Here is a 27047-nt window from a genome sequence, read left to right as displayed (position 1 = left end):
GTGATTAAATGGAGAGGTGATTAACCGGCCACGACCGTCACGTGTTGCACTTTCCTGGCTAGAATCTTTTTTCGTCTACTCCAAAGTGGAGACAAGAGTTGCCAACATACTAGCAGTGAAGATCTGGCTGGCGTGCAGTGATTTTGAACACGAGCTGACGAGATTTCGCATGAAATGACTAAGTTAGCTTTCTCTGACAGACGTAGTAATCTATGGGAAGATGAAAGGGCACTATTCTCTCAGGCTGGCCTGACTTGCGAACGGAAGACCATTGATTCGGAGGGGTATGGTTCAATGCGATCATCGTTCGTGCACTGACCGCCTAGTCGACCAACCCACAGCCATCTGGTGGCCGATTACGTAGCCTCCAAGGAACCACAATAAGTCTGTCGTTCATTATGTACAATAGACTCAGTAAAAAGGCTCGATCATGAATATTGCTTCGAATCAGAACAAACGGATGATCTGAAGGATGTCGTATCCTAACATGCACCAACGTAAGGTATCAACACCGACGCGACCTGTTCCATTCAATTCACTGCCATATAGAAGCTGAATTCCCAGTTTCCATTTGGATTCCATCTAGTTCGATCTCCTCTCTCAAAATTCCGTCCCTTTGTTCATTTGACCAACTGCAATAAAAAGCTCGAGGAGCGGAGAGTGAGGCTCCGTGTGAGATTCAGGTCTTAGCAAATTATCAAGATAAGTGAAGCATCCAATCAGCTTAGGCCACGACTTCCCAGTCGGCATACCACTGCACAGCTGCATAATAGCCCTAGCCAACCTGGAGAGCAGGCTTGCCGCATTCTCTGCTTGGAGGAGATCGGTTGGCTTTGGATTGGGCACCCTCGCGTCTCTGTACTGTTTGGTTTCGTGATGCGGGGTAACCAAGAATAAGATAAATTCCTCGTCGATTTTGCGGATTTCTACAAGTAAGCTAAGCTACTGCCATGGAATGGTGCGAAGCCTGCAATCGTTCGTTTGTCAGCCAAGAGGCCTTGGACCAGCATCTGCGCGACTCACCAGCACATGCTGTGATCTACGATTGTGAGCCCTGCAATCGTTCGTTTGGCAGCCAAGAGGCCTTGGACCAGCATCTGCGCGACTCACCAGCACATGCTGTGATCTACGATTGTGAGCCCTGCAATCGTTCGTTTGGCAGCCAAGAGGCCTTGGACCAGCATCTGCGCGACTCACCAGCACATGCTGTGATCTACGATTGTGAGCCCTGCAATCGTTCGTTTGGCAGCCAAGAGGCCTTGGACCAGCATCTGCGCGACTCACCAGCACATGCTGTGATCTACGATTGTGAGCCCTGCAATCGTTCGTTTAGCAGCCAAGAGGCCCTGGACCAGCATCTGCGCGACTCACCAGCACATGCTGTGATCTACGATTGTGAGCCCTGTAATCGTTCGTTTGGCAGCCAAGAGGCCCTGGACCAGCATCTGCGCGACTCACCAGCACATGCTCAGCTGTCCAGAACTCCTCTCGACATATTTTTTCTGTCATTCAATGGGTTTTTATACGATCCCACCTTGGCGCCAACTGAATCGTATTCATCTTTACAAAGATATTACGGTTGGCGTAGAGGGGAAAGAGAATCTGATCAAGCTTGGCAACAATTTCAAGAAGCCCTCAGTCAGGAGTTCAAGCTCTGGTTTGGAACAGAGGATGACCTTGTCGCTTGGCATTCACTTTGCCGCGCTGTGAAGATTGAACCCTTACCAAGCACTTGTCTTGATTGCGAAAAGGTAGAGCTCACCGCAACATCTCTGCGACATAATAACGTTAACTTCGACCAATAGGCCGTGCGGGGTATATACGTGAATGTTGTTGACTTGATTGACTGGGCTCGCAGTGGAGAACAGTGCAGTAACATACGGCTATTCCATAGCTTACAGGAGCTGCGCGACTACACTCGGGCAAGCCGTAGAATTTTTCGCAATAATCTTGAAGAGACTAGAAGCGGCAACGTAGTCCTTAGGCATTTGCTGCGATTTATTTTTCGAGAGAACTAGAAATTCGATGCTACAAGACATTCGTATTGATCTCCAGAGGCAATGTCGTGATTTGATATGCCACAATATGCTTCCATAGTCGACATTCAGTTAATATCTTATTACATTACTTCAAGAAGCCTAATGAACGTTCTGCTACAAAAGGCCGTCTTAAGGTAGTATCATCTTCATGACCCTCAACTAGGGAAACACTATTGTCATGCCAGGTTTAACTAATGTCAGGCCACTAGTACCCTTTCGGAATGGTAACATCCCGCAGTTGGTGATTAAAAAATGAGTTCTCAGAAATCCGAGTATAGAAGAGTAATCAAATCTTTACCTCCCGAATTTGAGGTATGCCAATTGTGATTGTGAAACCAATAAATACAAAATAAAAAAATCCGTTGCTTTCACTATATTAGTATAAGTTGTACGATGTGTCAAAGATAATGTATTGACTAACGTATTCGGTAAGCGAGTGACGCATGTAAGCGAGTGACGCACCAAACCAAAAACGCGTCAATTAATTTAACACTTCTTCTTTAACCACCCACTATGCCACCAATTCGCTCTCGGAGCTCTCAAAATTCAATAGAGCAAGAGGGTAGGATCTTATTAGCTATATAAGATTTTTAGAATCAAAAAATCTCTTCAATTTGTGGAGCTACACGCCGTTTTAAAGTGCCTAAGGCCACCCTCCGCCGCCGCCTTACTAGAGTTTAAAACCGCGCGACTTCTCGCGTAAATTCATATAAATTAATAGAAATTGAAGAGCAATCTCTTAAAAAATGGATTCTCTCTATAGATTCCCGAGGATCTACTCCCCGGCCTTCTATAGTACGAGAAATAGCGAATATTCTCCTCGAGAAGCGCGGAATCACCCCGGTATCTTCGGTCGGCGAAAAATAGGTATATAACTTTATTAAATAACGCCCTCTTCTATCCTCTCGGTTTTCGAAACGGTATAACTATAAGCGTGCGAAATATAAAGATCTAAAAGTTATAAAGGAGTGGTTTAATCTTATTTAAAAAACTATCCTTTAATTTAGGATCGACCTAGATAACGTTTATAACTTTAATAAGACCGGTTTTACGATAGGATTAACGGCAATAGCGAGAGTGATTACGAGAAGTGAATACTATAATCGGCGAGCACTTTTATAACCTAGAAATCGTGAATAGGTGACGGTTATTAAATGTACGGATGCTACTAGTTAGGCTCTCCCGCTATATATAATTTTTAAAGGTAAAGTCTTTATTAAATCCTAGTTCGACGGCCTCTTAGAAGACTAGCGGTTCGAGGTTAGTCCTAATAGATAGACCTCTAATAAAATTAGACTTCGCTAGCTTAAAAAGCTCTTTATTCCTACTACTTCTTCGCGTACGAAAGGGGGGTATCGGCTTTTAATACTCGATAGTTATAGAAGTTATTTAACCCCGAGGTTCGATAAAATCTATAAGAAAAATAAGGTGATACTAATCTATATACCTCTATATTCCTTATACCTTTTATAACCTCTAGATATAGGCTACTTTATAGTGTTAAAACGGTCTTATAGCCGGATAGTTAAAATAAAAATATAGTATAGATCGAATTTTATTAATAAATTAGATTTCCTCGAAGCTTATCCTACCGCACGAATAGAAGCTTTTAAATTAGAGACTATTAAAAATAGCTTTTAATCTACTAGTTTAATTCCTTTTATACCGGAGAGAGTGATTTCGAAGCTTAATATCCGGCTTACTACCCCTACCCCCCTCCTAGCCGGGGTAGTGATTAGGATCTAAAAACGCCTTCGAACTATATATAATTAGAAAAGTAAGCTTCCTCTATTAAAGTATTACTTCGTATAAGATTAAAAAGCCCTCTAAGCCCGCTTAATTCCGCTATAAACTAGGTTTTAAAGGCCTACTAGATCACGATATAATCCGCCGCACTACTAGAGAAAGAAGTGAGCGATTTACGCGCTAAAAACGAGAAGAAGAAGCAAAAGCGAACTCGATCTATAAGGACGATAGTCCACGAAGGGGATCTCTCAGTTCAAGATGTTCGTGAGCTACGTTCAGAGCTATTTGAGGCCCAAGTTACGCGTATCAATGACTATCGTAAGCAGGTTTCGGAAGGTTTAAGGCCGCCCCCCTAGGCCGGACGAGCATATAGAATATGTAGGAAGCTAGGACATAGGAGAGAGACATGTCCAGATAGATGATGATTTTAGTTTATTTAATTTAATGGCGTTTTGGTTGAGATAAATGCATTTGAAATTAGTAGCTTTGGTTTGGTGCGTCACTCGCTTACATGCGTCACTCGCTTACATGCGTCACTCGCTTACCGAATACGTTACCGAGCGTGTAGTCACCTGAGGCACTCCATAGGAATTGATTGCCTAAGGCATCGACTTTCAGGAAGTGCACAGAAGAAGAAAAAGGGGTTTTCATTGGCCGAGAAGCGAGGGCTTCTGTTGCATTATGTAACTACACGTCCCGCTGGCACTATCCAATGAAAACCAGCGATCCTTACAGAATCTCAATAAGAATGTACGTAATGCCGGAACGGGGCGAAAGCTTGGGAAGGCTTGTCTAAGAAATAGCTCAATGGGGACACTAACCCCCCGGGTCCTCATAGACCAGAACCGCGATTCGGTCTTTCTTCGCTCTGAATTTCATACCGCAACAGAACCTTGGATGTGACACTGACACTGACACATACTAGGTATTCCATCAGTCTGTTGTATCACATACTCAGAGGGTAAATGACGTCCCGATATAAAAGCATATATACAACGGACAGCCAAATCTATTTCTGTGAGTCCACATTACCAGCTCCACCCGGAAATTTGAGCCCACCCTCAATTCGAGCTGACCACAACCAGTCGAAGTCATCTCACAGCTCCGCTCTCCCCACTTCAGCCCTATAATCCCGGGCACCATGTAACCATGACCGGAGCAATAGCCGACCTACAACTACCTTACAAGGTGAAGTTCTAGGCAGCAGGGTCGGAATACTGTCTCGCTCCTAGGGAACATCCCAAGGTCCTCGTTGTGATGAGTATAAAATACCCTTTGCTATTCCATAATGGCCTCTCTAACCCCCGACAAAATGTCTTTCGATCCTGCAAGCGTCGACCTCACCACAGCCAGCAAGGAAGAAGTTCTCTGCTACTTTGCCGTTTCAGAAAATGACTACAACGGCCACCTTGGTGCTCGCATTTCTTCCATCTTTGTAATCCTCTTTGTTTCCTCTGCCTTTACCGTCTTCCCTGTTCTGTCGAAGCGCGTGCCAAATTGGAAAATTTCAGAGGGCGTCTATCTCTTCGCCCGATATTTTGGCACCGGTGTTATTATCGCTACCGCTTTTATCCATCTCCTTGATCCAGCCTACAAGCGCATCGGTCCCAGGACCTGTGTCGGTGAATCTGGATACTGGGCCGAGTACTCGTGGTGCGCAGCTATCGTCCTAGCCTCAGTGGTTGTTGTCTTCCTTGTAGACTTGGCTGCGGAGGTTTATATGGAGCATAAATACGGTGTCCACAGGGACGAGGGAGCAACCAATGTCTTCATCAGCCACGAACACCAGGATGTCCAGCCACCGAGACAGGTAACTGTCACACCAAAGGATGAGGAATGCACAGAACGGTCATCACAAGGCGACTCCGTCACCGCTGAACGCTCCTTCAGACAACAAATTGCCGCTTTCCTCTTCCTGGAATTCGGAATCATCTTCCACTCTGTCATCATTGGTCTGAACCTCGGCGTGACAGGCTCAGAATTTGCTACCCTATACCCAGTCCTCGTCTTTCATCGATCATTCGAAGGGCTTGGTATCGGTGCGAGAATGTCTGCCATCCAGTTCGGGAGGCATACCTGGTTGCCGTGGATTCTGTGCGCCGCTTACGGATTGACGACTCCTATCTCCATCGCGATTGGTCTCGGTGTGCACACTACCTATACTCCCGGATCAAAGGTTTCGCTTATCATTCAGGGTGTGTTGAATGCCGTCTCCGCTGGTATCCTGATCTATTCCGGTCTTGTGGAGTTGTTGGCTAGAGACTTCTTGTTTGATCCCTGTCGGACAAAGAGGAGATCGAAGTTGCTTTTCATGGTTTGCTGTACTTTGTTGGGGGCCGGTATCATGTCGCTTATTGGAAAGTGGGCTTGAAATGGTACATGGAGTCAGCCCACGCCTAACCGACCAGATGTTGACTCGCTCCTCCATGGTGACCTTCACACTGTCTTCTGGACAGGATGGCTTAGAAAGAAATCGAATCTGGACAGCGATCAAATCGGATTAAAGATGATCAGTGGAGATGATACCTAATACCTAAGCCACAATGAAAGATTGGTTCTATTGTATGATTTCTACAGAGGTAGCTCGTTTCTCCTGTATATGACCTTCAACCTCCTTCCATCTTCAGCAGAAACCGGAAAGACTAGAATCATTCTCTTGTAGCGTTCACGCCCCACTATATGCTGGGCTAACGGCGCCGATCTTAGTATTTCGAGCATCCATCTTATACTAAAGGATTTGTCAAGACATTAACCCATGCTCCTATTCAAAATTTCGCTCTGGGGACGTACTCTGTAAGCTTTAAGATTATTATAGGAATGTCGATTTTGCGTAATTTTGTTTAACATCGAGCACACACGACAGATACTTAGGTACCCGTCGATGGGCTGCCGTTCCACTCTAATTACACCAATTGAAGATGCTTATGGCTTATTGGATGCGTCAGCTAATTTCATTTATTTTACTTATTCTTTTTTACTTTTGAATTATTTTTTTACTTTCTTTTTCCCTGCTTTTTTCCTTTTGGTACGAAAAACAAGAGGTAAAGAGAGGTAGGAGCGTATGTGCCCATTACTCCCTTTGCACATTAGTACTCATTCTCATTGCCTTGGTATTTGAGATGAAAAGATGGCCAAACTGCGTACTTTCGCTATGTTGTATACCTTGAGTCGAGAGATGCCGGGCTCCTAATCGGGTATCATCGACGATAGCCATTTTTCAGTTTTTTACTCACACCCAAACATTTGCAAATACGAATGGTACATAATAGCCCACCAAGTGCGTGTCTCTATATCGCTTAGACTGGATGCATGACCCGCGGAGACTCATGTCTCACCGTAGTCCTGATATATTCCAGCCTAGATAGATGATTACAGGCCTGGTGGCGTCACGGGAACCAATCGAGTAGGTTAATTGCCCGGTTTTGCGCTGTGGATACTCAAGAGTACGTACCTGTGGATTCAATCCACCTCTGTAGGGCTGAGTGGGTCACGAATTCCAGGCACATTACATATGTAGTTAGCCACAAGACCCCCCGTGAAGTATTTTCCGTCTCGAGGCCATAACATAATTATCACATAATTATCGGAGACGAGTATATTGGATCCAGAAGGCAAATTAAATATATCTATGTATATGTACTCCGTCTTCCTTAAGGGAAACTCTCACTACCACACTGTTATTGCAATCAAAGGATATTCCAAGTGAAATGTCCCACGACCTATCCATATCCACATGCATATGCAGCCTCTGCCAGTGCACACCATGGGAAACTTTGGAAGGTCATGCTCGGTTTTCAAACGCTGTAGCTTCGAATTAGTTTGTGCGGCTTTGTGTTTTGGTTTGTCGGGCATGTCCAGAGGTACGCATTTTATACAACTACACCTTCCCATCCAGTGCAATTAATTCAAACAAAGGCCTTGACGAGGGTATCATCTCAACAACGGTTGCGCAGAGGTCTTTCATCGATGAATTCCACATTCAAGGCAGCGAGCTCGATTCATCGCAGCAAGCAAATCTCCTCTCGAATATTACATCCATGGTCCATATCGCCAGTATACCAGGGGCTCTGATTGCTTTATTCCTCTGTGGGCGTATCGGTCTACTTTGGTCCATGAGAGAACTTTGTATGTTTTGGATGCTCGGATCTATAATTGTCATCACCTCCACCGGGAGTCTAGGACAGTTGTATGCTGGTCGGTTCATCATGGGTCTAGGAATTGGCCAAGCCGGCGTGGTGGCTCCGACTTATCTGGCAGAAATTGCACCTGCCCATGCTCGTGGGATGCTGGTCAGTATGTTTGCCATGTCGGAGTATATTGGGATCATGATTGGGGTGAGTTGAGTTTGTGATCGGCCTTTTTAGCTTTTTATTTTTCTTTCCCCACCGTTTAATCTCGTTAGCTCTAATATATTTCAGTATTTCTCGGCTTGGGGTGCATCGTTGCATATATCCAATACAAGCGCCACACAATGGATCATTCCACAAAGCATTCAGGTTATCGTTGCTGGTCTTTTGATTCTGTTATCGTTCTTCTGTGAGGAGAGTCCAAGGTATCTGAGCAAAATCGGTGACTGGGGGAAAGCCAAAGAGGCATTGGGTAGGATTTGGGGTGTGTCTGCGCTACACCCTGAAGTGATCTTGGAGATTGAAGGCATTCATGATGAACTGCAGGCGGATCAGAATCACACTTTCAGGGAATCGTGCTTCCGAGCTATAAGGGAACTGTTGGCTGTCAAGGCTAACCAGCAAAGACTGCTGTTTCTCATTTCGGGGCAGGTCCTCGCTCAATGGTCTGGCGCCAACTCCATTACCAGTATGTAACATGCCCGAGCAGCTGAACGTTTCGATGTTGACTTTCTTTTCACAGCTTATGCGCCCGAACTCTTCGCCCTCTTCGGCATAAAAGGTCAATCACAGAAACTGTTGGTTACAGCTGTCTTCGGTGCCGTGAAGTTTATTGCCTCTTTCCTGTGCGCCGTCCTTTTGATCGATCACTTAGGGCGCAAGAGGTCTCTACTGGCCGGTATCATGGTGCAGCAGATTGCTTTTATGTATATCGCCGTCTTCTTGACTGTTGAATCTTTCTCAACCGATGAAAATTCGAATTCTTTGAAAGGGGCAGCTATCGGGGCTGTCATTTCCATGTACTTTGTTGGAATCGGCTGGGCAATGGGCTGGAACTCCATACAATATGTGATCAATGCCGAGATTTTCCCGCTTCGTGTTCGCTCGACCGGCTCGAGTCTTTTGATGTGTTTCCATTATGCGAATCGGTATGGCATTTCAAAGGTATTTGTTGATCTGCTCGAGTGCAGTGGTTGCTTTGTGCTGATTTGGATAGGCGGTTCCGTCGATGTTGCTCCACGATAGCCTACAGCCACAAGGAACTTTCTGGTTCTTTTCCGTGGTGACTTTGTTTGGGTTCCTATGGACTGGGTGTTTGCTTCCCGAGACTGCTGGTCGAAGTTTGGAGGAGACCAATGTTCTGTTTTCACAGTAGATTTAGAGGCGGCTGGATGTTAATCTGCACAGGTGACGAGTTGAAAGCGAGATTGCGAATGACTTTTTGCGGTTCGAATTGAAAAGACATATGTATGGTCTTTTAAAGAAGGAGCAGTGCGGTTACAGGTAGAGCGTCGCATCGCTGTGATTGGTAGAGTCCATCTTGAATTGCGAGGCAAATGGGAATGTAAAATCTTCCGGTATACCAGGGAACTCGTATTGGTTCAGTGGATCATTTCCCCCGATGAAGGCCACGGGAGAGTCTTTGTGTGGTAACTGGAGGTGGCCAGATACTAAGCTGTCCACAGTCTGAGAATAATACCCGTTTGGGGGTCCACCTGTGTTCCCCTTGAGTGGTCCAGTCGAGAGCTTTACAATGTGACAAGTTAGGTCCCTGTAATAATTCGCAACCGAGGAAGAACACTTGAGGGGGCAAAAAGTCCCTGGGGCAGAGGTTCCCGCCGGAGCGTTTTAGACGAAAAGAGAAGAGTGACCCATTGAACCCATTAGGACGTCAGTAAGAAATATGGACAGACGAACGATACACGGAATCCCGATGAGTCGGCATCCCCTGGGGGGTGTGTCAAACTGGGATATGGTCTCCATTAGGCCATATACAGTAACCTTGCTTTTTGTGTTGGTCGAGTGGAATAATGCCGTATTTTATTCCAATATTGCTGCATATACGTGTTGCTGATTCTGCATTACTTTGGATTGGAAATATCATCTTTCACAATCGTGCTCTCTTCACATAAGACAGAAGTTGCGGCAAAGGAAATGGCTTATGAAATATGTACCAACAGACTATTATTGCGTATCGTTACCTGCAGTTCGGACAGCAAAACCACAAATTCCGAGGTTGATTGGCACGAAAATAATTCCTTGAAAAACTCTCGATCGGCTGGCGGTCCTGAATGGTAGAGACCGTAGCTGATTTCTTCTTTTTTGGGGTGTGCGGCCCAAAATAGCTTTATGGTCGGTGTATTGTCTACCACTCCTGGAATGGAGATATATCGACGCCGTAACAGGCTTACTCGTTCCTAGGGACTTGAATAGTAATATCGCTCTAAACATTTATTACCTTTCTCAATAACCCAATGCGAATGCAATGTTGGCACCGGCGTTTATATTCTGTCTGACAATTGATCGAGACAAGATACTCCCGTTCTAGGATTGACTATGCAAGGTTACTAGCAAATCCTCCAAGAACGCGAATTATTTTGTCTACCGCTTACACCCTACCGGGGCACACAATTGAACAGAATCCAGGCTAGCCTTGTCGATCTGGTTGGATGAAAGTAATACCCTCTCTAGCTTACTGTGTAGGGCTGGAGATGACGAGATCGGCAAGAGACCTCTGCAATGCTCGGTTTCGGTTCCTTAGTAGGATCCTGAAGTCAACGACGTGAATATATCAAGATACTAATCAATCACGAGATGCAAACTCGCAAAATGCTGCTGCCTGACCTGTTCTGCGTCTGCTAGGCATTGGGGCGCTCTTTGAATTTCGATTTTGCCGAATTAAAATGCCGACGTTTCTCTTTTCTTTTCTTTTTCTTTTTCTTTTCTTTCTTTTTTTGTTCCTCCACCCGTGGAATATTGGAAGTTGGAGGGTTGTCGAAGGAGCTCATCTAATTTGGTGCGGTCAAGCAATTTTGACGATTTTTCATCTATCAACAGTGGAGAACAACCGAAAATTGGACCCATGGCGGCTTTCGACTGCCCCCCAATTGGAGTCTACAGTATTGAGAAAGCACAATCCACATATCTGGGTGCTTGCTGCTACTGTGTATACCTGTAGTCGGGGAAGGGAACCCCGAAGAAACAACAGATAGGAACAAGGATAGGGGAATCTAGGAAGTGGAAAGAGAATAGCAAAAAGAGCACACAAGCGCGTGAAACAAGAGAGGACGCCCGAGGCACTGGCTATTAATAAAACCTCTTCACTGGCTCCACGGCTTGGCATCCCCTTGCAGGGCTGATGGTCTCATTCCGGGCATTACTTTCTGCATGGTACTCTGCCACCATGTCGGTAAAAGGGGGAGAGGAAAGAAAGAAAGAAAGAAAGAAAAATAGAAGTGAAGAAAAGCCAACCCATGACGAGAGAAGGAGCGACGCCTCAATTTCAGCCCTATCTATACATAGAAAATTCCACTAGCAGGGGCTGCGCATCAGCAATACGGTTTGTGCAAACACAGAAAAGTGGTATCGCAGTCTAAAGATACTAGTAAGCACAGGGGTCTTAATTCGCCAGGTCGCCAAGTCGTGGTAATTACTGGCAAGGGCATACTAACAGGTAGCTGAGGTCTGGACCCATTTGGAGCCTAGTGGCGCACTTAGAGTGTTTCGTCGCATAGTGGTGTCTCAGCTAGTGTTTGGCAACCCCAGCATACGGCGGTGCACCCCTTGGTTTTGACCCGGTTAGTGGCGCCCTAAGGAGGTTTCGTCGAAGATATCTGCAGATAGTATGTATGGTAATTCCACCAATCGGTGAGGTATCCACGGTTTGGTCCCATCTTGCCCCTGTTGGCTGATGAATGTTTCGGGGATTTTCCCACATCGCATGGTTCTAGCGCATAATGACGATGGGAAGTCGTACGGTCTGGCAGTCCGCAGAATCTTGCGAAAACGTGCTCCGATTTCCATGAGTCGTCCGCAGATTGACCGTTTCCGCCTGTCATTATAATTAGACCTTATGTTTCCCTTAACTGACAACTCAATATTTTTCCCATCACTGTTGTAAATATCGGGCTATGAGGTATTTCGCTGATATTACACTCGCGGCGGTGCTGTTCACAGCTATTGCCAATGCATACGCCAAGCCTGGCAGCTGCTCAGGTGCCTGCAATGTCCATGACCCTACCTTGATTCAACGCTCGTCTGATAAGCGATATTTCCGGTTTTCCACTGGTAACAAGATCTCATACGCGAGTGCAACCTCCATCAACGGCCCATGGACAAATATTGGCTCTATGTTGCCTGCTGGGTCCTCAATTGACCTTCCTGGTAATGATGACCTTTGGGTAAGCCACACGAAATGCCTTGTTAGATCTGTACTGATACAACTCTGCTTAGGCACCCGACGCTCAACTCGTCAATGATCTTTACAATGTCTACTACACGGTTTCGACATTCGGATCGCAGAATTCGGCCATTGGAGTAGCCACTTCCCCGACCATGGAGCCGGGTTCCTGGACTGACCACGGAAGTACTGGAATCTTGTCTTCCTCCTCCAAGAACTACAATGCTATCGATGCCAACCTGCTCAATGATGATGGCTCTTACTACATGAACTTCGGTTCTTTCTGGCACGATATCTACCAAGCTCCTATGAACTCGGCTGCCACCAAAGTTGCATCGTCATCTTACAATGTGGCCTTTGACCCGTCGGGAACTCATGCGGTCGAGGGTGCCTACATGTACAAGCATGGCAGTTACTACTACCTCTTCTACTCTGCGGGAACATGCTGTGGCTTCGATACGTCTCGCCCTGCCAGCGGCGAAGAGTACAAGATCAAGGTCTGCAGATCTACATCGCCAACGAGCGGTTTCGTATGTGCTTTACCCTTTGCCAGTGTAAATTTGGTCTAACAGTATGCTTTCTAGGTGGACAAATCCGGTGTTGCCTGCACCAATGGAGGAGGTACAGTTGTGCTAGAAAGCCACGGCAACGTTTACGGGCCTGGGGGACAGTAAGTTTCCACCTCTTGGTCCAGAATTCCCTTCAAGATACGTTTCTTACTTTGTTTAGGGGTGTCTTTACCGATTCCAGTCTTGGTCCTGTCCTGTACTATCACTATGTGGACACAACTATCGGTTACGCCGATAACCAGAAGTTGTTCGGTTGGAACAAGATCGACTTTTCCAGTGGATGGCCAGTGGTTTGAATCGGGTGATGATACATTGACACAGTGAGACATTGCTTACATGCAACTTGTCGGGCCTTTCCTTGTCCCTGTCTGGTCCTTTCTGGCTTTCAGGACCTTGTGCCTTTGTCCCTTCGTCTCCATAAAGCTAGTTAGACCATGAATAGAGACAGCTATCTCTCTTCTCCTACCTCCCATCAAATGATGCATACGCGTATGAATGTCAGACTTCTGGACATTTTGCTACGGGGTCAATCTACATACCCCTAGGTAATATAGTCAGAGATAAGCAGTCAAACGAGCGGGTCTCGAACCAGGTTTTCATTGAAAAGTAGTGGGGGGGGAGAATGTGGTCGATCTTCTTGATGCTCCAAAAGCAGCTTTTGGGTTCAAGGTCAATTCAGGTTCCTTCCACTAAAAAAGACTTGGCGGGGACTAGAAAAAAATCTTACATAATTTCTAGTCAGGGCCTGGGGTGCTGAGCGGGACGAGAAGTTATATAATCCCTTTTTCTAGTCCCTGTCACGTTTTTCCGGCCGGATAATTAAAATTGAACCCCCAGATTGGGATCTATATTTTACATCTCTTTCAAGCATGACAAGACGTATTACTACTATTTTTATAACCTTTATCCTATAATTTAAAAAGAAAATAGTATAAATGAGGTGTATATTTTATTAATTTCAATTTAAAATCAAAGAAAAGGATCAAAATAGATATATTTCTAGTACTATATTCTGTATAGAACTCTGATATATATATCTATACAAAGCGTACCTAAAACACGATATTAAAAGCACCTTTATACACGTATACACAAAGATTGTTAGCGACACGAGAGTAAGAAGTAGAGAGGAATGACTATATTAACTAATTAATAGAAGACTAGGGGAGGAAGAGAGAGACAGAAGACCAAGAGAGAGGTGGAAGGAACCTTGTAAGTATGACTAGCCTAATAAACTAGGCAGTAATATATATCACGTGATAAGAGTTAGCCTTTAAAGAGATAGGGTCTAGGTATGGTTGATAGGATTAAATATTGGAAAAACTCTGTAAAACTCTGTAAGGGATAAATAACATTATATAATCATAAATTTCTAGTCCCGCTCAAGCACCCGACTAGAAATTATGCAAGATTTTTTTCTAGTCCCCGTTAGCTGAGAGCCCCCTTATCCCGGGACACCCATTTTGTGGGGGAGGGCGCTTATCAAGTTTATCAAGCTTATCAAGCTTATCTTCGAAGCTTATCAGCCTTTAGAGGTTCCAGGGTTCAATTTTATCGGCAAAGTTTATGTACTTACTCCGTACGGTATAATGTACCTACCTAAGGTAGGTAGCGGGTACATGTATTCCCCCGAGGTCGTTTGTTGGAAGTACGATAACTGCAGGTAATGGGTCAACGCCCCATATGGGAACGTAGGTACTCCCAAACCCCATACATAGGGATCCACCAAGGAGCGAGCAGACGACAATGCAAATGGAAGGGCCCACAAATGAAGACCAGATGGATGCTAATAGGTACTAGACGTGGATCTCCTAAGATTGGAATCAATCAGAAAAAAATTTCTTGCCACCGCCTCGGTTCTTCAATTTCCTTTTTTTTTTTCCACTTTTTTTTTCACCCAATTAAATTTTTGACCTAATTGGAACTGTATATGGTGGTGTCTCACTCGTCAATATGGGTTCGAAGCCGTATTTTGGCCTTCGAGGAAATGCCCTTCTCCGCGCTGCCCTCTTCTTGGTCGTGTGTCCAACATTTACGTGCTATGGATACAACATGGGTGTGACCGGTGGTCTTCTAACACTGGACGCGTTCAATTCGCAATTTCCCCGAATGGACACAATTCATACCCAGGGGGCACAAAAGACAGAGAACTCACAAATGCAGGGTTGGTCACCACTATCAGGCAATGTGATACTACTCTTTAACTGATCAAATTTCCAACAGGCACGGTCATCGCCCTCTATACCGTCGGAGGTATCTTTGGCGCTCTATCATGCATCTACCTTGGTGACCTCTGGGGCCGACGTAAAGTGATTTTTATAACCAACTTCGTCAGTATCATTGGTGCAATCCTTATGGCAGCATCTTTCGACTTTGCGCAATTTATCGTCGCGAGACTGGTTCTCGGTTTGGGCATCGGTGGATATATCGCGACGGTCCCGGTCTGGCAATCGGAGATCTCGCCAGCGCACAAGCGAGGATCCAATGTCGTCACTGATGGCATCTTTCTTGGAATTGGTGTGACTCTTGCCCTGTGGATTGATCTGGGTTTCTACTTCGCTAAAGACAACTCCGTTTCTTGGCGGTTTCCTCTCGCCTTCCAAATCGTTATGCCGGTCACTGCTATGATTTTCATCGCGATGTTACCAGAATCGCCTCGCTGGCTCATCAAGGACGGACAGGTGGAGGAAGGACGCAAAGTACTCGCGGCATTACTCGATCTCGATGAGGATTCGGATGGTGTTAACGAGAATATCTCTAGCATCGAGGCATCTCTTGCCTACTGCCCGGGATCGTGGACGGACATGTTTAGAAACGGCGAGCAGCGACTCTTTCACCGCGCATACCTCGCTGCCACGGGCCAGATGTTCCAGCAGATGTGTGGCGTGAATCTGATCACCTACTACGCAACAACTATATTCCAGGAGTACCTTAGAATGGACGCCGTCGACTCTCGGGTCCTCGCTGCTGCAATGACAATGATGCAACCCCTCGGTGGTTATATCGCCTATTTCACCATTGACCGTCTCGGCCGCCGCCCTCTTATGCTATGGAGTGCTGGAGCTATGACCGTCTGTATGGCAGGCCTCGCTGGCACGACCTCCCCTGCTGCAGTCAATAACACCGGAGCCCTAGCTATGGCAGTGGTCTTCCTATACTGTTTCCAATTCATTTTCACTGTTGGTTTCTGCGGTCTAACCTTCCTCTACGCCGCCGAAATGGCACCTCTTCAGGTCCGCGCGGCAGTGAACGCGGTATCCACGGCCACCGTGTGGGCTTTCAGTTTTATGATAGCTCAGGTAACTCCGGTCGGTTTCTCCACGATCGGAAACCGGTACTATATCATCTTCGCTGTTGTCAATGCTGCTATCCTACCCACTGTGTATTTCTTTTTCCCCGAGACCAAGGGACGGTCACTGGAAGAGATCGACGAGATCTTCACGCAATCCAAATCTATCTTCGACCCGCCGCGTGTAGCCCGCGCTATGCAGAGGCGTGCAATGCAGGCGAGCGAATCGAACTCTGATTGTGGCGGTAATACCGTCAATGCTGTTGTCCACGGTGAAGACGTCAAGGCGTGAGAACCGATGCTCCGAATCACTTGGGGAGGAACCTGGTGAGCTACGGAATTTGTAAATATGATCTTAAACCTTTATATAGTCATTCTATTATTTTTATTTTCATTTCTCCCTTTGCAACTTCATATAATGTGGTATATCTCTGCTTGGAGTATCGATTGACATTTCAAGGCACAACATCTACCTATTTTCTATAAAGATGCTCAGTGCCATAAGTCCAAGCGAGTTTTGACGCAAAAGAAATGGTATTTAATCATACTAATAGTCCTTCAAGTTATTATTTCACTGAGACCTTCAAGATACTTACCTTGTAACACTCGGGGACTGTCGTTTTGATGGCATAAGGCCAAGTCTACATAATTCGTATCTTCATCGTCACTCTTCGGAAGGCTTCACATCATACTCTACGTCAGTCCGAATAATGTATTTTGCCCCCTTTGTCACCCCTGTACCTTCATGGAGCAAGGCCCCATTCGACTCCCCATGTGGGAATATCGCAACAGCTCCCATCACAGGTCGTACCGGGTACCCATTGAGGGTTCCCCTCCCGCGGGGCTGGCATGAAGAACGTCGTCTCTCCGCCCTCAAACTCATCGTTGAGATACAGTAGGAAGGTGTACATTGAGCTCTGCTTCTTGTCCTCGGGCGAAGAGTCGTACACGTACGTGTCATCAGGAAGAATACCGGATGGCGGCCAAGCTCCGTCGATGTGACAACGATATTCGGCTCCGGGAACGTACCTGTACACACGGAAGCGGCGATTGATGCCTCGGACCTTGCGACCGTTGATCGAGGGCGGTACATAAGGGGAAATCCGCGCCCAAAGCATGTCGTGGAATGTGGTGTCAATGATCCAGTAAAAGTTGTGGGCCAGGATGCTGATGTCTCCGTCTTCACGAAGGGGCGCATCCGGTAGGAAATTTACAGATTCACCGGCAGCGATGATCGCCTTGCACTCAGCGGGGGATAGCACATTGAGAGCAAGGCCGAGGCCTGGCACAGCGGGATGAGGGTGGTATGTTATGGAAGGACCGACCGGGCCCAGTGGGACGGCGTTCGGGGCGGTGGTATAGAGGATGGCGGGGTGATGGTTCGGGGGTTTGCGTAGTGGGCCAGGGGTTTGTTCGATGATGCGGAGGGCGGACGGAGATTTGGGTGCCTCGTCCAAAATTGACTTGTCGAGGACTGAGGCGTAGATCGGGAGTGGTGTCGTCGAAGGGCGGAGGTCCCAAATGGACTGGAAGGCAATGGGATTGGTCGAGTCAACGGCGTTCGTGTTGCTGTCAACCGGAGTGCTGACGCGCAGGATGGCATCAAGGACGCCAAGAATTTCCATTTCCTTCGCACTGCGCTTGATGGGAATATGATCGTGTGCTTTCGGCTGCGTGGAGAGGCCGCTGACGACATCCAGATCTCGTACCCAGCGACACAAGGCTCCGATCTTGGGTTGTTCCCCCCTTATCCTCATCTCGGCGAGCAATATCTTGGCTTCAATGTATTTCTCGTCCGCCAATGCGCCGGTTATCCGGGCTGTCAAGTTGGCGCCCTCTATCGAACGGTTAGCGACAGTGTGTCAGCGAGACAACGCAGCATACCGGCAGTGTTCACACCCGTAGTGCATGTCTGGCGGAAATCGTAGACTGCGACTCGGAGATCCTTGCATGCCTTCGACTTTGTCAGGCCGGGATATTGTGCAAGCGCTGTGAGCGTCTCGATTGTGATCTCGAGTTCCTCGTCTGAGATAACGGCATTGAGATGTGTGGACTCGAGAGGGACGCCATCGGGAGGGGGTGTCAGATTCGGCACTGCCTTTGGAAGCTTTTGTGGAAGATCAACTTGTGCGTTGCGCTTGCGCTTCGCTGCTTTGGACTTGGCCATTTTATGTAGGTTGGATGCAGATTTTACCAGTTCACAAGTCTACGATTTGACGGATATTTTTGCCCGGGGATTCCGACCACGGAATTGCACTCAAATTATGTAAGTCACGGACATTTCCAAGGTTTCCCAATTGGGCGGAGCGTTCAAGGTTGTTTTGTTCACAAAATCAAGTGGTTGAACATCTTGTAAATGTCTACATGTATGTTGTACGTCTTGTTGCGTACAAGACCGCAATTCGCGTACTTCCCATCAGCGTAGTGGACCTTCCGATCCGTCCATTTTGGCCACGGCGACGGATGAACATTGCCATTGCTTTCTCTCTCCACGCGCTAGGGTTGGGCAGATCTTTGGCGAAGAATCATTTCCCTGCCCAGATAAATGGCCTTTCCATGAGTTTTCCTCCACAATTCTGCGATGAGACGCTCTTTGGCATTCTAAGGTTCATCCGAAGGGCGTTGATCTCCCATTTTTGATGAATATTCTCACGGTCTCAGTGTGTAAGGCTGACACTAAGTCCAATGCTCGGAGAATGCATGCAATTGTGAACTCCAGGATCGTCCTTGCCGGATTGAATTTTCACTTGCGCAAGGCCTGCTTTGCGAGATACCTTGAAGCCTTCGTTGCGACCGGCCCATCACAACCTCGATGATTCTTCTGCTGCGGAAAGGTCGCTATATCTAAGCTCCGTGACTGTGTTCTCCGGCCGTGCATAACACGGTGGACTTTCGTACATATTGTTCGCATATGCGACGGCCATGCAACTCGAGTGACAAAACTTGGTCTACAATCTGAATTTTTCATGTCGACAGCAGTTACACAGCAAGCAACACGATAATCGGGGTATCTCATTCGGCATGCTATGATATTAAGGAATAGAACTCATGTGTACTCGCCTTCATTATCGGGATTGATGGAACATTTGCATTTGCTTGGAAGTGTCGACCTTCTCATGTACAGCATGTGCCTTTCGTTTTGTTTTGGAGTAACCTTCAATCCCGGCGAGCATGATATAAGACTTGCTCATCGAAACGTGGGACATATCGACGCCTTGTTGCTGTAGAGCGTGATGGAATGCTCTAAAATTGGCAGCTGGAGGGCGATAATGACCACTGCACAGGTTAGCCTGCACTTGCAAGTAATGGAAGCTGATGAATGAAAGTGTTCATGGAACTCACCTGAGCGGCGCCAGGCTGCGAAGTTGGCCGTGCTTGATCTTAATCATTCCAGCTGCTGCGATACGGGCGCCTCGAAGAAAAGATGAATGCTGAAACGCACCTGATTTCTTTATGCCGATGTACAAACGAAAAGAGGTATCTGCAACCTAAGGATGGTTCAGTCTGTACTCGACAATCACAATTCCAGACCTAACTCACAAATACCCACATATCTTCTTTCTCTGACGATTTGCCCAAAAGTCGCTTAAATGCAGCAGCGGGACTTGCGTGTACCACCTTTTTCGTCATCTTCGCAGCTTTGCACTCGTCATCAGCGAAATGCGTCGGGTCTTGATTTGAGAGGACATTGTGAAGGCTCCGTCTTGCAGATGTTGATGTTGACAGTGACAAGTCCCAGGTGGAATCCGGTTTTGGCATTGTGGAGTTTCCCCTGAACTGAGACACATCATCTTCGATTCCCACAATCCCCTGGAGACTATCTTTGAAACGTGCAGTATTCGTCCACACTGGCTCGTTGTTTTTGGCCCAGCGGAAGAGCCCAGTCTCGTCTACCGTCACCAAGTAATTCAAACGTTCTTCGCGAGTGAGATAGCGGACCTGTTCTTTGTCGAGTCTGTCTCGTGAACATTGTGGCAGCTCAACCTTTTTTCCTTCGCCATAGTCCAACCAATAGAAGAAGTTTTCTTTTGAGGATGAATTCCGCCAATACATGTGGTACAAGCGCAGATTGCTTCCATGTCGATGTTTGAGATCGACCATTTCTAGGAAGTATTGAAGATCCATCATCTTCGCCGTAGTCCCCGATTCGATCTCTGTGTTATGCTCTGATCGAGTCCCGGTGGAAGGTGAAACTTCCGAAACACGATCGTCGCCGCCGACGCGCCTCGCGACACTAATCGCCCGTTGCCAGTTTCGACGAGCTTGGTTGAAGCCATCAGTGCTGGGTGACATGCGAGGCTCCGGAGGTCGATGCAGTTGTTGCCACTGGGCTTCTCGGAATGCCTAGAGGGAAGAAACACAATTAGATTCAGTAGATCTCGCACGAAATACACACACACTTTACCTCAATCCATCGAGTGGAAGCAGCCAAACTAAGTCCACGCAGCTCACGTCGCGCTTGATAACCCCGATATATTCTCTAACGATGGTCAGCCGAAAATGGGCAACAGGATTCATACAACTTGTACCTGAACCGTCTGCGCGGCTTGTTCCTTATCGATGACGTCATGCGAAAGGGTCGAAGTCTCGGGGATTTTGGTCATGGAGAAGGGCGAAGTTGGAAAGGAATTCTAAGGAGCCAAGAAGGAAAATTGTCAAAAGCCAAGGAGTGGAATGATGGAATTCATCAAATCCTGCCTTGTGCCTGTCCCAGCGGGGGAAGATCATCTTTGTCAGCCCTCGTTTTCCAACCTTGGAATGGAAAACCTGAGGTCAGCATCTTCAACGTTTCAAAACATTTCAACATTTTGTCAGCCTGAGACGCTAGAGATGCCAGGGATGCTTCTGGTAGATTCTCGGTTATAAGCAGAATTCCCAATCACTATATGAACAGAATTGGAGATTTGGCAGACCCCTCATGAGTCCCTTTTCCCGCAAAACAAAAAGAAATCGGCATTGGTCCCCGAGTCTTAAGGAAATTATTTCCCCATTCAGGATCCAAATCCACAATTGGCAATCTACCTATACTCCAATGTATGTATACAATCCCGTATACGGGTCAACGGCCCGGTTACCGTTACCCCTCGTGAGGAGATTTGGGGGGATCTGACTACTCATGTTGGACCTTTCCAAGGTTGAATTACATATAAATAAGGTCGAGCATTTCCTGTAGACTCTTCCAATAACCTCCACTATACCAAATCATTTTGCATTTCTCACCATGGCACCCTCTCTCCATCCTCTGATTGACAACGGCATCACGCCTGGCTCCGGTAGCTTCGCCGGTGGGAAACTCCGCTGCCACTGCGCCTCCGACCGGGTTGAGGTCACTCTGAATAGCAATGTTGCCCACAACCACGCCTGTGGCTGCTCTAAGTGCTGGAAGCCATCCGGTTCTCTCTTCTCCATTGTTGGTGTTGTACCGCGAGACGCCGTCTCGGTGACAGCAAATGCCTCGAAGCTTTCGGTTGTGGACAAGGAAGCTACCATTCAACGATATGGCTGCAAGGACTGCGGCGTGCATCTCTTCGGGCGTATCGAGAAGGATCATCCTTTCAGGGGTCTCGACTTTGTACACGTGGAATTGTCCGATGAAAAGGGCTGGCAGGAACCACAATTCGCCGGTTTCGTCTCATCCATCATTGAGCAGGGTTCCCACCCCAAAGAAATGGATGAAGTGAGAGCCAAATTCAAGGCTCTTGGACTGCAGACATATGACGTTCTGTCGCCGGCGCTGATGGATCTGATCTCCACTTTTACAGCTCAGGCATCCGGTATCAGATTTGCCAATTTGTAAGGGAAAATGATGTGTTGATTGCATGTGCATAGAAGGCGGGTGTTGGCGGTGGTGGTTGGAGTTTGAATTCCGGGGGGAGGCGGTTTCATGAAAAGGTGTACACTAGAGTCTCAGTTGTTAGTGTACATATGTATATGCGAAGTGCTATGTTGCAGTGAATATTGGCTCATTTAGTAGACTGTACAATGAAAAGGAAAGGCGCTCCGTTGCATCGCTGCCTGGGGCCTGCAATTTGCTAGCTAGTCGAAGAGATATCAACATCAAGCCTTTCATCGTCACTCGTCCACTACCGCTTCGACATCATTATCCCCATTTCGTTTCCAAGCATAAGGTCGCATCTTGACTTCAACAAGCAGATCTCCTCATGCGCAACCTGAATGATACATCTTGAGCTGATCATATTCTTCATCCCTTGGTTGCACTCTTACATTTCTCATTCGACCGCAACTTCAAAATTCAGGCTATGTATTCTCCTATCTGGTTCTCCCAATATAGCAACTAGTCCTGCAATTTCTGCACAGGCTCTGGTCAATCCGCCTTTCTTATATGCGCGCTTTGAGCTTCTCGACCGTTTCTTGGAGCGGATACTCGTGATGTTTTGTTTTGCTGCGGACGCGTTCACCGTCCTGAGGGGTGATATACCGAGCTTCGACTGCGGGATTATATTCCAAACCAGAAACCCTCTTGATATCTTCATCGGCAATGGGACGGCTGACCTGTCCATCGGCTCGCTTATATATAGTTACCACCACTGCTCCCCCCAACCCGAGATTGTGCTGCAAGGCGACATCAGTACCGGGCACCAGACGATTGTTGGCCCAACCGCGGAGCTGCCATGTGAGCTCCGCACACTGAGCTAGCCCTGTGGCCCCTAGAGGGTGACCTTTTGAGATCAGCCCGCCAGATGGGTTGACGACTAGGCCGCGACCGCCATATGTGATATCCCCCCGACGAACCATCTCGTGGGCCTTTCCTGGCTCCGAAAATCCAAGTGCATCAAGCAGCAGAAGCTCATTTGTGGAGAAACAGTCATGAAGCTCGCAGACCTTGATATCTTTTGCTCCGACACCAGCCTCCTGCATGGCCAGCTGCGCGGCTTGGCGCGACATATTGAACCCGACGAGGTCTATGGCGCTCCGGGAATATACCTCTGGTCCATCGGTCAACAGCTGTTGACCGGCCATGAGAATCGCATGGGATTTGAGATGAGGACGCGCATCCAAGAACCGTTGGGAGACAATGATGGCCGCTGCGGCGCCATCACTCGTTGGGGAGCACTGGAGCTTGGTCAAGGGTCCATAGATCTGCGTCTTCGGGTCCAAAATTTGATCCAGAGAGTATGCAGTTCGGAACTGTGCGTACGGGTTTCTTTGGGAGTGTTCATGCGACACCCGGGCAATTTCAGCGAAATCTTCCCTTTTGGCGCCATATCTGTTCGCATTGTCAGCATCAAGTCAAGATCTAGGCCGCCGGGCGTTGTACTTATCCATGTACTCCTGTCCGGCATTTCCAAAGTACTGGGCATTTCGAGGGCTCTGGTGTCTACCGAAAGTGTCCTCCATCATTTTCGTCGATGGACCCAACGGACTGGGCCGATCGTCCCATACACTCTTGATCGACCCTGGGCGCATCTGTTCGAAGCCGACAACGAGGACACAATCGGCCTGGCCTCCTTTGACCAGAGTGCGTGCAAGATGAAGGCCAGTAGAACCGGTGGCACATGCATTGTTGGTGTTGTAAATCGGAATCCCCGTCATTCCTAGCTGGTACATGATCCGCTGACCAGAAGTTGTGTCGCCATAGCAATAGCAGGCTACACCTGCCTGTACATCATCATATGTGATATGTGCATCGATTAAAGCTTTGACTGCTGCCTCATAACCGAGTTCTGGGTCTGTAAGGGAACAAAACAATGGTGAGCTGCCATCGGGTCTTTATAGGAAACAGTACTATGTAGACAAGAGACTATGCGGAAGGGTATGATCTCACATTCACGAGTGCGACGTGGTTTAAGGAACTGGGTCATTCCCACCCCCAAAACGAAAGATTGCGATGTCATGGTGAAATGTGAAGATGTTGTGAAAAAGATTCACCCTCCAGGACAGGATATAAACAAGTCGTTGGTAGCCGAGCTTCCGAGGTACGTTGGCTTTTCCCCTCATCGCCTTTGGGGAGGCTACCTAGTGAAGTCGACTATATGGCATTCTTTCTCTTTTGGACATTATTCTGACTATGTCTGTTCTCATATAGCCTATTTAAATCCCAAGGCTCTCCTCACCCCGCAATCCCTCCCCCGACTACTGCAAAGCCAAATCCACAATATAGCATACAACCTATTGAACTTCACTTGGGACACGAATCATGTCCCATATTCACGCGCAACCACCAACGACGGACATTTTCATATCATTTCCCAAGCCAAAGGTGCTGCTAGTGACGATTGATCGTGAGAAACAACGGAATGCGCTACCTGCCGAGGCTCATTGGGAAGGGGATGACGTGTAGCTATTGTTACTGGAGCTGGTGACAAAGCTTAACAGATCACCGCTTCACCCGCAACTATAGGCTATCCTTGATATGACCCGTCAGTTGCGTGGAGGCTCCAGTCGCAATGGACTCATCCTTGCCAACGGTGGCGTGTTATCATATCAACATTCCATTTGCCTTTCTTCTTTGCCCCAGAGAAATGAGTCACCATATCCCAACGGCAATGGTTTAGAACAGGCTGAACCAGATTCAATTGCCCCTGTCAATTTCGAGGTGAAAGGGCCAGCAACAATCGAGGTGAGTGGGATAGACTCACCTTCACCTACTGGCTCCGACGTTACTTGGGGGGGGAAATGCTGACTTGTGGCCAGACATATACCGTTGAATTCAATCGAGATGGTACTCCGTTCCAGGCTTACATTGTAGGCCGATTAACCGATAGTAACCACCGCTTCTTGGCAAATGAGGGTGACCAGTCGACTCTCCTATGCTTGTCTTCGTCAAATGAAGAACCAATAGGGAAACTCGGCACTGTCATTGCTGATCCCTTGGGGAAAATGGGCGAGAGAAGAAACTTGTTCTCTTCACATAGTACAGCCAGGCTGTAGCTGTAGCTTGACTTGTTCCAGGCTAGAATAGTATCCAGTGTATTGGTAAAATCTTGAGAATGTGAAACGGCAAATAGTGTCCAGGTGCGTGTACATTGATGTAAATACAATTGTGGCCTGAGGGATTGTCTCACCTGCAGCTGCACTTGGGGATCTGCCCATATCGTCTTCAAATGGGATTGGCATAAGAACCAAGCTGTTCTCGTTTAACCCCTCATTCTCGTCACTTCGCTCTTTTTCGGCGGTTTCTGATCCTCGGTCTCCCCCGCACCATGCGCTTTGCTGTCAAAAAGCCGACATGTTGATCCAGGATTCTAGTCTCAGTATGTTTCATGACAATTTCCTTCGACATGACAGTCCTGACTTATGTACGGAGACTTATCAGGTCCAAATCCGTTACTAACATCTTATGCAGGCCCCACGGATCCCTCGATTTCTGCCCCTTAAAGTGAGCAGGGTTCCACGTGGTATACGATCACGATCATTGCACGCGCGTGCGACCGAGTTTCTCCAAAGCCAGGATCCCGATCTATCCGAGTCCCAGCGAACGGTGCGAGAAGCCATCTCCAAAATATGTTCAGATTTCCCAGACAGTTACTGGGCCCAGATAGACGAGTCGCACCAATTCCCGACCGAACTCTATGAGGCGTTGGCACGCCGGGGATGGTTGGGTATCTGCCTGCCACAGCGATATGGAGGCTCGGAGCTTGGCATTTCAGAAGCAGCAGTGATGATGCAGACTATTGCAGAGTCTGGAGCGGGCATGACGGGTGCCTCGTCTATCCATATGAACATCTTTGGCCTTGAGCCAGTCGCCAAGTATGGAACCGAGGAGCAGAAAGATCGCTGGCTCACTCCCCCTAATTGCTGGTCGCCAGAGGGCCTGCTTTGGAGTCACTGAGCCCAATACTGGTCTAGATACCCTGCAATTGCAGGCAACTGCACGCCGGTCGAGGGATGGCTATGTGCTGTCGGGACAAAAGGTCTGGATTTCCACTGCCCAGCGGGCTGACAAAATCCTTATACTTGTGCGCACGACACCACGCGACCGAGTGAAAAAGCCATCACAGGGCCTGTCACTTTTCTACACAGATCTACAAGTTCCCGAGGTCCAAATCACTGAAATTCCAAAGATGGGTCGGGCTGCCGTTGACACCAATTCCCTTTTCTTCGATAACTGGCATGTCTCAATGGAGGACCGTGTCGGAGAAGAAAACGAAGGGTTCCGCATGATTCTTCATGGGATGAATGCGGAAAGGATTTTGATCGGTGCAGAGGCTCTCGGTCTGGGGTTCGCTGCCTTGCGTCGTGCGGCCTTGTATTCCAATAACCGTCATGTATTTGGGCGACCGATCGGTCAGAATCAAGGAATTCAGCATCCCCTGGCGGACAGCTGGATGAAACTGGAGGCGGCGCGTATGATGATCTACCAGGCTGCTCGGCTTTACGATCAGGGCTACACCGGTGGAGAGTATGCCAACGCGGGAAAATACCTGGCTGCAGAGGCAGCCTTTGAGGGTTGTGAGCGAGCCATACTAACACATGGTGGGATGGGATACGCCAAAGAATATCATGTTGAGCGATATCTTCGAGAAGTTTTCATTCCTCGCATTGCACCTGTTAGTAGGGAAATGATTCTGAACTACATAGGGGAACGGGTGCTTGGTCTCCCAAGGTCGTACTAAGTTGTCTTGACTGGACTCAAATGTATTTGCGGAGACTTTACATGAGCTGATCCAGTAGGTACATATGTATTATATTATCATGATCGATGAATACTGTCGGTGAATTTCGGTGCTTTGCCATCCAATTTCGGCAACCCTCTACCTATGTAGTTACCGCGGAACATCTGGATGACCTTGGAAGCGGGGATTCTTTTCATAGATCGTCCTTAATTATGTGCGGGGATAAGCTCATCTCTTGGAGCCATTTCGTCTTTCACTCTGCAGTACCCCTGCCATTCTAGTTACTATACTGAAGACACTA

At 47.5% G+C, this 27047-nt stretch overlaps 10 protein-coding genes across 10 annotated transcripts; 7 read left to right on the top strand and 3 right to left on the bottom strand.

The window, feature by feature from the left end:
* Positions 1-950: 950 nt before the first annotated feature.
* Positions 951-1805, top strand: N7525_009941 (uncharacterized protein; the record flags this gene model as incomplete). Its single annotated transcript, XM_002564004.2, has 1 exon — positions 951-1805. One exon carries the CDS (start codon positions 951-953, stop codon positions 1803-1805), a length of 855 nt encoding a protein of 284 aa, XP_002564050.2.
* Positions 1806-5073: 3268 nt separating this feature from the next.
* zrfA (high-affinity Zn(2+) transporter ZRT1) lies at positions 5074-6156 on the top strand (the record flags this gene model as incomplete). Its single annotated transcript, XM_061214908.1, has 1 exon — positions 5074-6156. One exon carries the CDS (start codon positions 5074-5076, stop codon positions 6154-6156), a length of 1083 nt encoding a protein of 360 aa, XP_061069339.1.
* Positions 6157-7518: 1362 nt separating this feature from the next.
* N7525_009939 (uncharacterized protein) lies at positions 7519-9287 on the top strand (the record flags this gene model as incomplete). Its single annotated transcript, XM_002564001.2, has 5 exons — positions 7519-7645; positions 7701-8119; positions 8204-8600; positions 8655-9076; positions 9129-9287. The coding sequence occupies 5 exons, from the start codon at positions 7519-7521 to the stop codon at positions 9285-9287; spliced, it is 1524 nt and encodes a 507-aa protein (XP_002564047.2).
* A 2755-nt stretch (positions 9288-12042) lies between these two features.
* On the top strand, positions 12043-13176 carry N7525_009938 (uncharacterized protein; the record flags this gene model as incomplete). The annotated part of the gene is made up of 4 exons (XM_002563999.2): positions 12043-12312; positions 12365-12841; positions 12896-12981; positions 13041-13176. The coding sequence occupies 4 exons, from the start codon at positions 12043-12045 to the stop codon at positions 13174-13176; spliced, it is 969 nt and encodes a 322-aa protein (XP_002564045.2).
* A 1657-nt stretch (positions 13177-14833) lies between these two features.
* Positions 14834-16461, top strand: N7525_009937 (sugar porter family MFS transporter; the record flags this gene model as incomplete). Its single annotated transcript, XM_002563998.1, has 2 exons — positions 14834-15044; positions 15104-16461. 2 exons carry the CDS (start codon positions 14834-14836, stop codon positions 16459-16461), a joined length of 1569 nt encoding a protein of 522 aa, XP_002564044.1.
* Positions 16462-16912: 451 nt separating this feature from the next.
* N7525_009936 (uncharacterized protein) lies at positions 16913-18336 on the bottom strand (the record flags this gene model as incomplete). The annotated part of the gene is made up of 2 exons (XM_002563997.2): positions 16913-18006; positions 18054-18336. The coding sequence occupies 2 exons, from the start codon at positions 18334-18336 to the stop codon at positions 16913-16915; spliced, it is 1377 nt and encodes a 458-aa protein (XP_002564043.2).
* An 898-nt stretch (positions 18337-19234) lies between these two features.
* On the bottom strand, positions 19235-20773 carry N7525_009935 (IQ calmodulin-binding motif protein; the record flags this gene model as incomplete). The annotated part of the gene is made up of 5 exons (XM_061214907.1): positions 19235-19445; positions 19512-19657; positions 19710-20513; positions 20575-20649; positions 20699-20773. 5 exons carry the CDS (start codon positions 20771-20773, stop codon positions 19235-19237), a joined length of 1311 nt encoding a protein of 436 aa, XP_061069338.1.
* A 617-nt stretch (positions 20774-21390) lies between these two features.
* On the top strand, positions 21391-21966 carry N7525_009934 (S-(hydroxymethyl)glutathione synthase; the record flags this gene model as incomplete). Its single annotated transcript, XM_002563993.1, has 1 exon — positions 21391-21966. The coding sequence occupies one exon, from the start codon at positions 21391-21393 to the stop codon at positions 21964-21966; it is 576 nt and encodes a 191-aa protein (XP_002564039.1).
* A 542-nt stretch (positions 21967-22508) lies between these two features.
* Positions 22509-24025, bottom strand: N7525_009933 (uncharacterized protein; the record flags this gene model as incomplete). The annotated part of the gene is made up of 3 exons (XM_002563992.1): positions 22509-23397; positions 23449-23860; positions 23956-24025. The coding sequence occupies 3 exons, from the start codon at positions 24023-24025 to the stop codon at positions 22509-22511; spliced, it is 1371 nt and encodes a 456-aa protein (XP_002564038.1).
* Positions 24026-24543: 518 nt separating this feature from the next.
* Positions 24544-26746, top strand: N7525_009932 (acyl-CoA dehydrogenase family protein; the record flags this gene model as incomplete). The annotated part of the gene is made up of 3 exons (XM_061214906.1): positions 24544-24750; positions 25477-25838; positions 25882-26746. 3 exons carry the CDS (start codon positions 24544-24546, stop codon positions 26744-26746), a joined length of 1434 nt encoding a protein of 477 aa, XP_061069337.1.
* Positions 26747-27047: the final 301 nt, after the last annotated feature.

The sequence above is a fragment of the Penicillium rubens genome (assembly GCF_028828025.1).
Source record: "Penicillium rubens strain IBT 27055 chromosome Unknown utg000003l_segment0_segment0, whole genome shotgun sequence".
In the NCBI taxonomy this organism is placed as follows: Eukaryota; Fungi; Ascomycota; class Eurotiomycetes; order Eurotiales; family Aspergillaceae; genus Penicillium; species Penicillium rubens.
Note: the sequence above shows the minus strand (reverse complement) of the source record. Positions and strands in the feature narration are given on the sequence as shown.